At 45.3% G+C, this 15,274-nt stretch overlaps 1 protein-coding gene across 2 annotated transcripts in view; it reads right to left on the bottom strand.

Moving 5' to 3' along the window:
• Nucleotides 1-15,274, bottom strand: part of LOC146789357 (peroxisomal carnitine O-octanoyltransferase-like) — a 569,137-nt gene that overhangs the window by 354,340 nt on the left and 199,523 nt on the right. For both annotated transcript variants that reach the window (XM_085631299.1, XM_085631298.1), the window contains exon 4: nucleotides 13,809-13,990. In XM_085631299.1, coding sequence (XP_085487425.1) covers nucleotides 13,809-13,990 — 182 coding nt within the window. The remainder of the gene's footprint in view (nucleotides 1-13,808; nucleotides 13,991-15,274) is intronic.

Raw genomic sequence — 15,274 nt, 5'->3', positions numbered from 1 at the left:
CCAGATCAGTTGACTGGGGTTGAGTGCTTGCAATGTTCAACACTCCGTCCATCATTTCCTTTGGTTTTGCTTTGTTCGCCATAAGTTGGCAGGGTATGCTCAGACGTGAGTCCCTTGCTCACTTTGCCACTGGATTCAAGCAAGCCTGGCTGAAGACGGCTGAAATGCCAGAAACCGGTCCTAGGAAGCTTGTTTCCGGTCCAGGGAAGACATGGCTTGGCAGTTCGGGCTGGACTGTTCCCATGAGGCACAGGGTCAGACTGATTTGCTTATGGCCATGTCTGAACTGGGGTGGCAGAGTGGGCTAAAGAACGGTGATGGATTAAGCCCAGATCAGTTGACTGGGGTTGAGTGCTTGCAATGTTCAACACTCCGTCCATCATTTCCTTTGGTTTTGCTTTGTTCGCCATAAGTTGGCAGGGTATGCTCAGACGTGTGTCCCTTGCTCACTTTGCCACTGGATTCAAGCAAGATTGGCTGAAGACGGCTGAAATGCCAGAAACCGGTCCTAGGAAGCTTGTTTCCGGTCCAGGGAAGACATGGCTTGGCAGTTCGGGCTGGACTGTTCCCATGAGGCACAGGGTCAGACTGATTTGCATATGGCCATGTCTGAACTGGGGTGGCAGAGTGGGCTAAAGAACGGTGATGGATTAAACCCAGATCAGTTGACTGGGGTTGAGTGCTTGCAATGTTCAACACTCCGTCCATCATTTCCTTTGGTTTTGCTTTGTTCGCCATAAGTTGGCAGGGTATGCTCAGACGTGAGTCCCTTGCTCACTTTGCCACTGGATTCAAGCAAGCCTGGCTGAATACGGCTGAAATGCCAGAAACCGGTCCTAGGAAGCTTGTTTCCGGTCCAGGGAAGACATGGCTTGGCAGTTCGGGCTGGACTGTTCACATGAGGCACAGGGTCAGACTGATTTGCATATGGCCATGTCTGAACTGGGGTGGCAGAGTGGGCTAAAGAACGGTGATGGATTAAACCCAGATCTGTTGACTGGGTGTGAGTGTTTGATTGGTTCTGATGCTCCGTCCATCACCACCCCCTTTAGTACCACACATTCCTGTGTGCCATGCCTACAACTCACTGACCTGGCATAGATCCATCACCCCTCTAGCTGGGTGCACTATACCAGTGGTGAGGGTACAAGTGCATGAGCCCTGTATCCCTACAGTGTCTAAGTCCATTCTTAGACATTGTAAATGCAGTTCTGCCATTAAGAGTATATGGTGCTGGGAGTTTGTCATTACGAACTCCACAGCCCCATAATGGCTACACTGAAAACTGAGAAGTTTGGTATCAAACATCTCAGCACATTAAACCCACACTGATGCCAGTTTGGGATTTAATGAAAAAGGCACACAGAGGGCATCTTAGACATGCCCCCTTAAAACTAACCCACCACTAGTGTCCAACCACCAAACATGTTTCTGGACCCCTGGATCAAGAGCCTGCTGTTCTCTGGGGCCTGAAACAATGCAGGTCCTGAGACACAGTGCCAAGCCTCCTCCCCTAGGATGGGCAGGGTTCATGAAGGGGAAGCTTCAAATGCTTGCCGCCTGTGTGAGCTTCTCCAGGCCACCTGCTGCTTTCAGCAACTGGTCCCCACTGGTTCTGACCCCCACTTTGGGTGGGAGAACCGGTAGGAAAAACAAGTGAGGAAGAGAGGTGTGCCTTCCTCTGCCAATTCCACCTCTCAGGTGGGGAAGCGATATGAAGCACAACTCTCAGTCCCCGCCATCTTGCAGATGGGGGGACTCAGCCAACCAGGGACAGGCTCATGCCTCTTTACCACTGGAGGGTGGCATAATAGAGGGTGTACCCACCCCAGGGAAGGGACCCACTGGTCCCTACCTTTTACCTACCTGTAACGCCCCTAAATCTAGTGTTTAAGTGGATCCCCTGAACCTTGCTTCCTCAGACAAGAAGAAACTACAAGACGTAAAAGAAGAAGGACCAAACAGCCGAGCAGAAGCTAGCAAGAGGAAGACGCCCACTGACTTGGCCCCAGACCTACCGGCCTGTCTCCCCCTTGAACCTGCTCCTGCGAAATCCCAGTGTGTCCTGCACCCAGCAACCTCGAAAACCCTGGAGGACCTGCCTGCCTTCAACTTCATAGACTGTGTCTCCCGTGAACACCGGATTTGTTCATCTGCAACCTCTGGTTCCAGCCGGACACCGCGGATCCGCCCCACTCTGCACCCGCCTTCCATGGCCCGAGCTCGAGTGGGGAAACGCCACCAGGAGGTCCCCCCGGCAATCCTGACCTGAGATTCGTGTTGCAACCAAGATTGGCTTACTTGAGGACAAGAAATCTCAAACAGATATTAAATAAACCGATTGATTAAAAAATAAAATAAATACAAAGGAACGTTACCCTGCTTAAATTGTGGGAGTTGCAACTCTATGATTAAAGGCAATACCATCAGGCATCCAAGTCAAGGAACATTAATCAAACTAAGGGTGACAGCCACTTGTAACAGCCAGAATGTTATATACATGTTAAAATGCCCAAGTGGCTTAGCTTACGTCGGTAAGTCCGAGTGAAGAATCAGAGTTTGCCTGAATGAGCACAAGAGCAACATGCGTACACATTTTTTTAAATTCATAGTTGCAGCACACTTTCATTCTATGCACCATAATGTAAGTCAACTAAGATTCTTGGTTCTTGAACAGATTTCTACACAGCAAAGACGTGATAACACTCAATTTCTTTTACAAAGGGAAATACACTAGATCAATTTTTTGGATTCTGTAAATCCAAAAGGATTAAATGAGCGGATGGACTTTAGCTGCTTTCTCTAACCTGATGTACATATTGAGCTATGTGTTTATGTTGCCAGAACATTTCTTTACATACATGGGTGGTATCTGATATTGGTGAATACCTTGTTTCATGTGGTTCACAGCTTTTGACAGCCACTTGCTTATACATCAAAATGCTTGTTACATCGGTTATTTTATGAATTTACACAATTACATGTTCATATGTGTTTTGCATAACACCTCATGTTGTTTCATATTTAGATTTAGCATTTTGCTTTGACTTTTGTTAGGTGTACTTTTTTGCATCATTTGTTACCACGGCCGACACGTTTGCACGCTTTTAGCACTCTTTCTAGCCGAGAGCTGCACTTGTATAATCACACACTAGACGTCAGTTCTCTATTTTCATCATCGCGGTAGTTCGGGATTTCTGATAGTTTCAGGCCTTTGAGTGTTTTTTAAATCGCACATGTAACACTTGGCTTTCACCAGCGTTTTTAAGGAATGGCCGTCCATGCCAGAACCTTTTTCCAACACGGGTAAGCTTCATTTATTTTGTTTTTTACACTCTGTTTCCGCAGAGTGGGTTTCACATTCTTAATTGTGTCACCTTGTGTGCATCTATTTTTACAGCGTATGACACTTTGTCGAAGAGTCGTTTTACGTATCTCCGAGTAAGTTGATTGACGAGTCATACGCTTGTTTGATTTACCACGATCTACTGTACTTTGTGGCCTTTGTCAGCCTTTGGAGCACACCCCTTGGAGCACACTATCTGATTCATTTATCTTTTCACTCGCTTTAATTTCACCAGCACTGTGATTGTGTAAGCATGTTTTGTTTTCACACCCTTTATCGAGGCATGGTTGTGTGCTACCATCTTTGTATATTACGCTGTAATTCACCAGTCTCTAAACGCTCGTTTATCGTGTTTCCATCACCAATTCATCGCTTTGTCGAAGCTTCTGAACTAAGGCACCTCACTTTCTCTCACGACATTGTTAACTTTGCTACTCAAGTTGGATGCACGTTTCTACCAGGTCGGCTTGACAACTGGGTTTATTCACCATTTTCAACGTTTTCTATGCGAGTGAGCACCTCCTTTTTTGAGTTACCTAAAGCACTAACAATTATCACATTATTTTACTGAATCACAACATGTTTGCCAATGTTGTACTGAACTGAAGTTTCCTCTATGTTTCAGAATTAAGTCCCTGATGAAGGGCTAAATGCCCGAAATGCATTTGGCATATGTGAAAGTTTATCATGCTTCCAAATGAAGACTTTTGTTATGAATGAATAACAAACGATACTATTTATGAACATCCAACTATCTCAATAAAGTTCATTGAGAAAAGTCAATCAGGAAGTGATTATTTTGAGTACTTACTCTTTCATGAGGGCTAGTGGGAGACGCCCCTCATGACGTGAGGTTAGCACTTTTTGAAAAGTAAATAAGTCACACTGGGGGGTACTCCTTTGGGAACTGTTCTCTGGTAACTGCAGACAGACTCCTGACCCTTTCTTGGGCAGATGCTGGGTCTTATAAACTCATGGAGAGAACTCTGATTGAGGGACTTGGACTCACAACTGAGGAATATAGTATCAGATTCAGGGGGGCTCACAAAACCAAAAACCAATTATGCATTGACTTCGTAGACTACTCAGTTAAAACACTAGGGGGCATATGTATCAACATCTCCATTTGCGATTCTCAAATAGCGATTTTTTTGAGAATCGCTATTTGAGAATTGCAAAACGGGATGTATCTAAAAATTCGTACAAATTTTGCGATTTCTTAAAATTCCTTAGTTGCGATTAGCAAATTGCGAAATCGCAATTAAGGAATACCTTCCCATTCATTCCTATGGGCCAGGAGGCCCGTAGCAATGAATGGGAAGTCTTTCTCAATTTGCGAATCGCTATTTGCTAATCGCAAATTGAGAATATTTTCAAAGGTGCAAGGGTGTCATGATGACACCCTGATGCACCCCTGAAATCAGCATGTGTGCGCATATGGCGCACATACATGCCCTAAGGGCATGTATGTGCGCCACATGGCACTTTGAAAAATGCCAAAAAGTGCATTTTTCAAAGAAATCGCAAATTACCACCAATTTGAAGTTGGTGGTAATTTGCGATTTCTTAAGGAGAAATCGCACAACTTGGGTGCGTGTTACATAGCATTTAAGGAATCGCAATTTGCGATTTATTAAATGCTTACGCAAACTTAAGAAATCGCAAAATTAGCGATTCCTTAAGAATGCGCTGCTGAAATGCCTCATACATCTCATTTTGCAATTTTGTATTCGCAAACGCTGTTTTTTTGCGATTCGCAGCGTTTGTGAATACAAAATCGTTTGATACATATGCCCCTAGATGGTTAGTTAACTGGACACAATGTGCATGATTTCAATGGACTTTACAACCTGTTTATGAAAGAACATATTTTAAGTAATTGCACTAATGAAAAGTTACATCAGCATTCAGTAGACCTAGGTCTAATTTCTCCCCAAGAATTGGTAAAGAAGGCAGACCACTGGGTCAAGACAAGGGTGACAAAAACAACCACTGGGGGTGACCAAAAGAAAGGGGTTACAAAACCTCCCCAGGAGAAAGGTGGTGAGAATCTCCAAGATAAAAAGCCTGAGTCTTCAAAAGGGCCCCAAAAGCCTGCATAGGGGGGTGGGCCCTAAAACTCTTCCCAGTCCAATAATAGGTACAGGGGAAAGAACGTTGATCCTTTAAAAGCCTGGTGTAACAACTGTAAGAAGTTGGGACACTTAACTGGAGATGCTGCTTGTCCACACAAGGCCCCTAGTCCTACTACAGCTACTTCTGGTGTAGCAAGTATCCAGATGGGATCAACATTGTGCCAAGAGCAAATCAGGTTGCACACTGAAGCAGTTCTAGTTTCAGAAGGGGAAGTTGAGTTTGCCATTGTAGCTGTGTGGCCACCCAACTTAAAGAAGTATTTACAATACCCTTGGATGAATGGAACTAGGATAGAAGCTCTGAGGGATACAGGTGCCAGTGTCACTATGGTGAGAGGCACACCGGTTTCCCCAGAGCAATACCTGGTTGGGAGAACTTACCCAGTCATCAATGCTGACAGTGTTACCACTAACCATGCAATGGCCATAGTGACATTAGACTGGGGCGCGGGGTACTGGCCTGAAACAGGTAGTGGTCTCTCCAAAGGTACCAGCTGCATGTCTGCTTGGCACTGACCTGGAAACCTCAGTATGGGCTGAAGTTGAACTAAAAATCCATGCAGCAATGCTGCATATCCCTGAATTGGTGTGAGTGAAAACAAGAGCACAGAGCAAGAATCAAGGTGAAAAAGAAGTGTTGGAGCCTGAACGTATGGCCTAACCTTCCAAGATGAAAGGTAAGAAGACTGAGGAACCAGCTTCTGTACAGCAAAAGGATCAGGACCCGTCTCCTCAGGGAGAGGACTTGGACACCCCAGAGGGAACTGAGCCCATGGAGCTTGACCCTTACCAGGTTGAACTCTTAGACCCAGGGGACTCTCCAGGGAAGAGCTGTGCCTTGGGCAGCAGGACTGTCCAACTCTTGAAAGCCTGTGGCAGCAAGCTGCTGCACAGGAAAAGGGAGATGTCAGTGGTACCCACAGAGTTTATTGGGAGGAGGGACTACTGTACACTGAGGCCAGAGACCCCAAACCTGGAGCCACTAGGAGAGTGGTAGTGCCTCAGAAGTACAGGGAGTTCCTCCTAACTTTAGCTCATAACATCTGGGCCAAACCAAAACCTGGGAAAGGCTAGTTAGCCACTTTTACTGACCCCAAATGACTCAGAAGGTGAATGAGTTTGTCAGCTCCTGTGTAACCTGTCAAGCCAGTGGCAAGACAGGTAACCACCCAAGGTCCCCTTAATTCCACTACCAGTGGTTGGGGTTCCCTTTGAAAGGGTAGGTGTGGACATAGTGGGTCCACTTGAACCTCCCACAGCATCAGGACCCAAATTCATTCTAGTGGTAATGGATCATGCCACTAGGTATCCTGAGGCAATTCCCCTTAGGACCACTACAGCTCCTGCAGTAGCCAAGGTTGAGTGCTTGCAATGTTCAACACTCCGTCCATCATTTCCTTTGGTTTTGCTTTGTTCGCCATAAGTTGGCAGGGTATGCTCAGACGTGAGTCCCTTGCTCACTTTGCCACTGGATTCAAGCAATATTGGCTGAAGACGGCTGAAATGCCAGAAACCGGTCCTAGGAAGCTTGTTTCCGATCCAGGGAAGACATGGCTTGGCAGTTCGGGCTGTACTGTTCCCATGAGGCACAGGGTCAGACTGATTTGCATATGGCCATGTCTGAACTGAGGTGGCAGAGTGGGCTAAAGAACGGTGATGGATTAAACCCAGATCAGTTGACTGGGGTTGAGTGCTTGCAATGTTCAACACTCCGTCCATCATTTCCTTTGGTTTTACACAGGAATATGTGCCATGTCAACTCTTCACTTTGTTCTGCACCAAAATTCGCAGCCTGCAAAGGCAGTGTGTGAGTGTAATGGTACAGGACCTCTAAGAGTGGCACAATAAGTGCTGCAGCACTTAGAGGCCTTCTTTGGTCACAGTGCCCTGGTTACCTGTGGTACCATTTACCAGGGGCTGACCAGTGGCCAGAGATGCCAAATGGGTTTAGTCTTCAATGCAGTTTTAGGGAACAAACATAGGCCCTGGGTACCTGATTAGCAGGAGCCCAGGCAACACTCAGTCAAAGCACATTAGCAATTCAGCAAAAAGTGGGGGCAACCATGCAGAAAGAAGGTACTTTCTCACACTGTCATCTGTATCAGATCAGAGTGAATCCCCCCATGCTATGCCCCCTGGAACTTCGGCTCACACTGCAGAGCCCACATAAGCCAGTGGGCATGTGTCACAAGCAGGATGCAGGAGGCTATGAGGCTCAGCAGCCTCACAATCAGTCTCACTGAAATCCAGGACAGAGGCTGAAACAGCAGAATCGTAGCCTGAATATCCTGGACTCTCTGCTCTGGAGAATAGGCAGAAACTGCACTATATATATAATAGCTCGGATGAAATGTAGCATCTGAGAGGGACTCACGTTTCAGTGAACATTTATAGTGAACCCCAGTGGATGCAGAATATCCGCTGTAATCTGAAGGTGGAAGATGACTTCCTGGGTCAAGCCCGCCTTAACAGCCAGTCGTTGAGGTAGGGAAAAACTGGAAGTCCTGACCTCCACAGATGGACTGTGATCAGAACTATCAACTTTGTGAACACTCAAGGGTTGCTGGTTCAGCCGAAGGGGAGCACAGCGAACTGAAAGTGCTTGTGGCCCACTGAACCACAGGTACCACCTGCTGGCGGGCAGGATGGGTATGTGGACATAGATAGGCATCCTGCAAGTCCAATGCTATAGTTCAGTCTTCAGGGTCCTGGGCAGACAAGACCTCAGCTAACGCGAGCATCTTCAATTTCTCCTTCTTCAGGAACAAGTTGAGAGATCACAGGTCTAGTCTAAGGTGGAGGCCTCTGTCCTTTTTAGGCACCAGAAAGTAGCGGGAATAGCAGCCAAGGCCTACCTTTGATGCTTGCACCCTCTCAATGGCTACTCTGGCCAAAAGAGCCTACACTTCCTGACAGAGCAAGGAGAGGTGGTCCTCCATCAGCGATCTCTGGATGGTGGTATGGGTGGTGGGGCTTTGATAATTGAAAGGGTGTAACCCCGCTGAATAGTTTGTAGCACCCTGTTGTCCCATGTAATGTTCAGCCAGTAGGGTAGGTGGAGTATGTTCTTACCTACTACCAGTTGCCCGTGATGATCAGAGGGCAAACTAAAACTGGCACATTAACTTTGGATGTGGAGATCTGGATAACCACACTCTCCTGAGTGGGGTTGCTGGGTGAGGAAAGCTGCGTCCTCAGGAGCGGGGAGGTGGTGCTAGGCAATTGTCCTATGCATTGGAGCATCCTTGCAGGGCTTGGTCCATACTTCGTGCAGGACATCTGTGAGGGCTTCGTTAAAAGGGAGGAGAGGTTCTGTGGGGGAGACTCCCGGCACAAGCACCTCTTTCAAGACATTCATCTTGACTGCTATTGAGGGCAGCATGAGGTCAAGAACCTCAGCCGTCCTCTTCACCATGGCAAATGAAGCGCTTCCTCCATAGGCACACTAGGAGGAGAAACTAAGCCAGTACCTAGGGAGGTGTCCAAACCACTGGCATCTGCCAGTTCATGGTACCAGTTATCTTTGGGCTCTTCTATGAGTTTGGGGAAGCCATAAGGATCCTCAGATCGCTCACAATCACACTGCCTGTAGGGACTACCAAAAGTAGGCCCTGGCTCCGACTCAGAAGGTTGAAGTTCTGACAAGTGTCAGAGTCGACATCAGGCGATGCTAGTCCAGTTCCATTTTGGAGTTGGGTATAATGATGCCTTTGGCACTGCCGTGGGGTATCAAGGCTGCTAGGAATGTAGTCCCTGGAACGAACTTCAGGGAAGGACCCAGTCCCGCGACCGGAGCCTATCTGGATGCAAGAATGGATACAAGGGGCCCAACAGGAGCAGAGGGTGAACCTGCTGGTGAGAATCCAGTGTGGGCCTCTTCCAAACCCAGGGGGCTCGAAGGTGTTCCAGAGGGGTTGGCCTGCACAAATACGAGGTGCATGGCCTCAGAAAACTCTTAATTAGGCTGGGGGAACTCTGGCTTTGGGAAATTCTATGAGAGTTGGAGCGGATCCAGACCCAAGCACCAAGAATCACACGTAGGAGCGTGGCCTAGAGACATGGCTCAATTTGCATGCCTTGTCTGAAGACTTGGACCAGTGCAGTGAAGTCGAAGAGTGCTTCGACTTCATAGATTTTTTAAGTTTCTTGTGGGGCTTACCCGACAACGACTTTCAGCACAATGACTAGTGTTCGGAACGGCTCCACGAATTGGCCCAGGACATTCGTGTGACTGGGACCTGGAGCACTGAGGAGTTGACTGGTGTCGGGCGACAAAAAGCATCAGGAAAACACTCCCAACTGCCTTTGGATTCATGGAGTGGCAGTTGGAACAGGCTTTAAAGTGAAGTCTGAAGCAGACAAATTAGCATACGGGGAAGTAGTCTCCACAAAAATATCATAAATCTGCTTCATAGCCACCTCATTTCCCCCTATAGAAGGCCATTTTAACGCTCTGCGGTTGTTAATAATTAATGGTTCAATGTTACTACCATCGATATCTCCGTTCTTCAAGGGAACTGGATGAAAAAGATGAGCCACAAGTGTGATACATAGGGGAAGATGATCGCTCTCAGATCTATCATCAATTACCAGATAATGTAAAATTGGCCAATACCAATATGTAGTCTATATAACTCTTTGAATTGCTCCTGCTAAACGTAGCAGCCTTCGGGCTATCAGAGGGCAATCGACCATTGCAAGCTCGAAGTCCATGTCCCGAGACAAGTCTTATTAACTGTGCAACGACACATGTACAGGGTACTATCGGGCTGCTTTCCAACATGGGAATATTAGTAGCCATATCTTCTTCCTCGAACATATTTTCAAGTACCGCCACAGGCTCAAATTTACGATTAATATCACCCCCCACAATTACCATTGACCTTGGGTTAATTGAACATAAAAATTGGTCTAACTGTTCAATAACCACAGATTCATTGCTCGGTGAGCTGGGTCTGCTATAGATATTTACTATATACAGTTCGTTTTTTTCAGGTGTTATAATCTTTACTCCCGTTATGTCCCGTGTTAAGAAGTCCACCTGACTTATGTCAATACCTAGAGTAATTTTTACCCAAATAACGAGTCCTCCTGAGGGCCTCCCTTTTGCCGAAGGAGTAGCAGCTACACTATATGTTTTAAATCCTACTTTGTGGGACGTTTCCAAAGCCCATGTTTCTTGTAGTAAAATAATTTCGCTTTGCCCGATATATTCCTGCCACACTACGTCCCCTTGATTTCTTTTCAACCCTGCAATATTCCATGATGTCAATCTTATCTCTGTTTGACATTCCTCCTCGCTTTGCTTGTTAAATACTCCTTCCATTTCATCAGTGGCTCCTTTAACTCCCTGACAATCATCAGCAAGATAGAAATTATAATTACAATTAACAGTATCTCTTCCATTGTTCTGCAGTGGATAAATAGTCTCAGCTATTACCTCATTCTCATCAGACATGAAAGCTGGCGGTACGTCTAAAATATCATATCCTATAGCTTTCTCCCAATCGTTTGAAATACATGTTGAATCCTGATGGCTGGTCCTCTTATAGAGTCTTCCTACTTCCTCATTTAAGGTACCTGAGTCAATGCCTACATTGGCGTCATCTGCAGCACGTTTGGCAGCTTGACCATTAGTAATAAATATAGGTACAGAGGCTTGTACATTATCCACAGGAATCATTTCATGTTGTAATATGGATAGTTGTCAGTCTTGGGCATCTAAATCTGACAAGATCTGGAACCTATTAAACATGGAAATCGGGGTAGGTTTGTCTACAAGAGACCCATTCGGAGGTTTATAAAAGTATCCCAAAGGGAGTGCACAGATGCTAGTATTTAAGCTACAAGTTGACTCACAGTAACTTAGTAAAAAGCGAACCATCTGTGGCCTGCGGAAATTAATCACAATGCAGTCGACATTAATACACTTAGACGATTGTTCGACCCACCCCACTCTACGAACCATTAACATTTCCTTTATATCCGAAGGGTGGAACCTTTTATGTTTTTTCAACCAATCTGTGACTTAATTACATAAGTCAACCCACGTCTCTCTCTGATCCTCCCTGAGGGCGGGAACATTTGTCAAGACTAAAACATAAGGGCATGAGGCAGGAGGTAAGCTCAACACATCCATACTAGGTTGCAAACGGTTACTAATTAAATCAACTCTTGTATCCTTGTTTAAGGTACTCGGTACAGATCCTGGAGCTACACGTTCAGTATTATTTTGTGTACCTACACATTTCAGCCCCTTAAGCGCTTCTTGCATTCTACCTTCCGTACCAGCATGAGTAGATTTTAACATGTGGTTTTCTTTGTTTTTTTTGTCTGGAACTACAGATATATGACTATCCACCATTACTCTTGAATCTTCTCTTTCTGGTCCATTTGGTTGTATGCCCACATTTTCATTGCTTACGTTTTTGATAGCAATGTCCACTTGATTCAGTGTTTCCCATAAAAGGCCCAAATTATTTTCGAACATATCATGGACATGGGCTAACACTACACCTAATGCAGTGTAATCCGCAGTTGCAGAGGCTTCAGTCATAACATCCACATTATTTATATTTCTGGGTAAAAAGGGTAATGGTACCACATCAGTTTTAGTGCCAACAGAATTACTTTTCAATAAATCAACTTTCACTTTATTAACATGGTTAATCACCTGAGATCCCTTTACATTCTTGGATTTATGTGCACCCGCTCCCCGTTTCAGTTTTGCTGGTGGTTCTACCACCTTCCTCGCACCCGAATTATTAGAAGTCTGTGTCCTGGTAGCTCTACGGGATGTTTCTAGTGCAACAGGTGGTGGAGAATGTAAATCTGGCACAGAAGGGGTAAGCAGCCCATTTATAGGGGTTGTGAGAGGGCATGTGTGTTCAGAGTCTCCCGGATTGCCCAGTGATAATCGTCTCTGGAGAATAGAAGGGTCTAAGGAAAGACGCCGCTCAGTTATTTCTATTTCATGCATCAATATTGACTCTGCTTAACTAGAAATGCATCCAGAGTACCCACAACTCCCTTTCTCCTATCCATATTGGATTACAGGGGCTGGTTACCAAAAACGGGCCCCACATACACCCAAGTTTATATAATAGGTCACAGACAATGTACCACAATACCTTCCCAAACGAGTTGCCAGATCAGTGTCCAGAAATGGGGCCGAATTTCAGGGGGATGGCCCTGCCTCCTCCGGGCTCTGACGGGCGCAGACGGGCCCGCCCTTGGCTGTGCCCGCTGCGGAAGCCCTGAGCACTTTTTAAGCGCCTCCTGGCGCGTGAAACCGGCGTGGGTGGAGTGCGCACCGCTAAGGCTGCTGGGGCTTGTAGTCCCTGGCTGACATGCTCCCTTGCGGCCGGGACCCTGAAAATGCCCAAATGACTCTGTTGGCGGTGGCAGCAGCAATTACCCGTAGCACAGATGACAGGCGAAATGAGCACAAGGAATACAAGGCACCAGGTGAGTTCGGCTGCAGTTTAAAACTATCAGAGCTCTTAGAAAAAAACGCACTAATCATTACATGCCTGAATATCATGGCATAACAACAGTACCTGCACACGCTTCTCATTGCTGATTTCTCCTGTTACATGTCCCAATGCAAAGCACCCTATCACTTAAAATCGTTCTTCATACCATCTCTCTTGTTTTCCAACAACGCTCCTCTGCTGATCCAAAATCTGTCAGAAAAAAAACCTTTCCATGTTTCTCTTGTATTTCACCATGGATCATTCCTTGCATCTCATCATGGGTCTGTTTCTGTAACTGCTGTGGATACATTACTACACTTCGTGTGTATCCACACATGCCACTCCCAGGGGATCCACTCCTGAACTCATGTATCTTCTCTTTTAATGAACCTCACTGCTGCAGTGGTTGGCATACAAATCTATGTTTTGCTGCAGAGGCCTTGGAACGTTATCATGTGGTGACTGGCAGACAATTTTAGCAACAGGGGATGCAAACTGCAACTGGAATGAGCCAGTGGTACAGACTGTGTAATTGGCTACAGAGGCAAAACGGACGATGAGATCTTAAAGAGGCATGTGAGTAAATAGGTAGGGAATGTTGAAATCTACAGTTTCCTGAGGTTGCACGTGTGTCTAGAAAGGCTTCCTTTGAAACAACAGTTTTTAAAAGAAACCCCTCATTTAAGCGTTAATATTGTAGTCAATGTAATTGTAAGTTTCATAAACGTCAATAACATTAAATTGTTCATACTAGCAATTAATTGATCAGGAAGAACAGTAAAATTTCTAATTCGTACTTATGAACTACACCAAAACTTTAAAACGCAAATATTTACGTGCAGCATTTCTTACTTTCTAAGAAGTTCCCAGAACTTCAGTACATGCCAAAGAGCGATGGAGCCCCTTTCAATCTGTGTGCCTTCCTGAGCAGGCCAGTAGTGTTCGATATAGGGGGCTGGTCCTCCAAAATTCATATTTATTTGTGATGGTATGCGGCTTTCAAGATACACAGCATTCAACCACCATTCCTCCAGCTGGAAGTAAAATAATACATTAAGAACATCGTTTTTATTTTTTATTTTGGTGCAGCAACAAGTGGGCACCATACATGTGTGCTTTTCCTTATTTATACATTGAAAAGGTTGGACATTTGGCGAAGCGTTATACTGCACAACACTGGGGATCCAGACAAACTCCCACCCTCCAACAGTGGTGTAAAGACATGGACAATGCAATGATAGTGGAGAAATCAGTCTACATACACAGAGGATGTCCCAAAAATGGACACAGATATGGGGTAGATGGAACACTTACCGAGGAAATATATGTGAACATCCGCATTAAGAAGCATTGTCAGAAACAAGTGAATGACTGTAACAAAACATAAAAAAAGAAAGAATGCGAGATGCTAAGCATGCTGATTGCCCAATAGTCAATATCCCCACAGAGTATTTCCCACTGTCGAATGTCTGCCAGTAAACTATTGTATACCTACTAAATCACTCTGTATGTATCATCAAATCCTACTGGACTATTTATAATTGTTATATCACTCAAAATGCCAATAAAAATGTTTTTTAAAAAAAGAAAAGGTAGGACATACACACCACTTGGTATTATTGCCACCAAAGAAATATGAACAGGAGAATGAATATAGACCCAGTCAGTACTATATTTGTTGTACTTGTCGAGCCGGACAGAGGTCTAATATTTAATATTTTTTAATCAAATAAGAACAGTACAAACAAAAATTTCTAAGTGGAACACAAGCCTGCATCCTACTGAAACAAGGAGGACAAACAATGAGAAACACAAAAAGGCTCAGTCAAAGCTGTAGGTTTGTAAAACACAACATTTTTTAATGTGACAAACAAATCGTGAGGAAGCACCTTTACACATTAAATAGCAATTTAGAGCAGTGCATAAGGTGTTTAGGCTGTCGACAGCGTTTCGATCCATATAAACAATAAATGGATCATCATCAGGACATTTAAGATAAGCATGCCTGTGTACAATTGCCTGTAATAAGCGTTAGCAAATCTTGCATAGATAGAGGTAGGTGTGAGGCAGATGGCACGGTAGGTGAACAGCTAGACCAAGAAAAAATCTCTCGGCGAAGTTATGAGGAAACCAGACCGCTTAAGGCATCAGAGGCGATGGCGAGGTGTTAGCGAAAAATGACCCATCCAGTGATGGGAGGGGAAAACGCTTCATGGCGTTTATTCCGTGAATGGGGAGGGAGCCGCAGCCGCAGATTCCAGGGGTCCGATAGGGAATATTGCCTCAGTCTGGTTTCCGCGGTGGCAGGCAATGTGTGT

Source organism: Triturus cristatus, chromosome 10, assembly GCF_964204655.1.
Source record: "Triturus cristatus chromosome 10, aTriCri1.1, whole genome shotgun sequence".
Lineage (NCBI taxonomy): Eukaryota > Metazoa > Chordata > Amphibia > Caudata > Salamandridae > Triturus > Triturus cristatus.
Note: the sequence above shows the minus strand (reverse complement) of the source record. Positions and strands in the feature narration are given on the sequence as shown.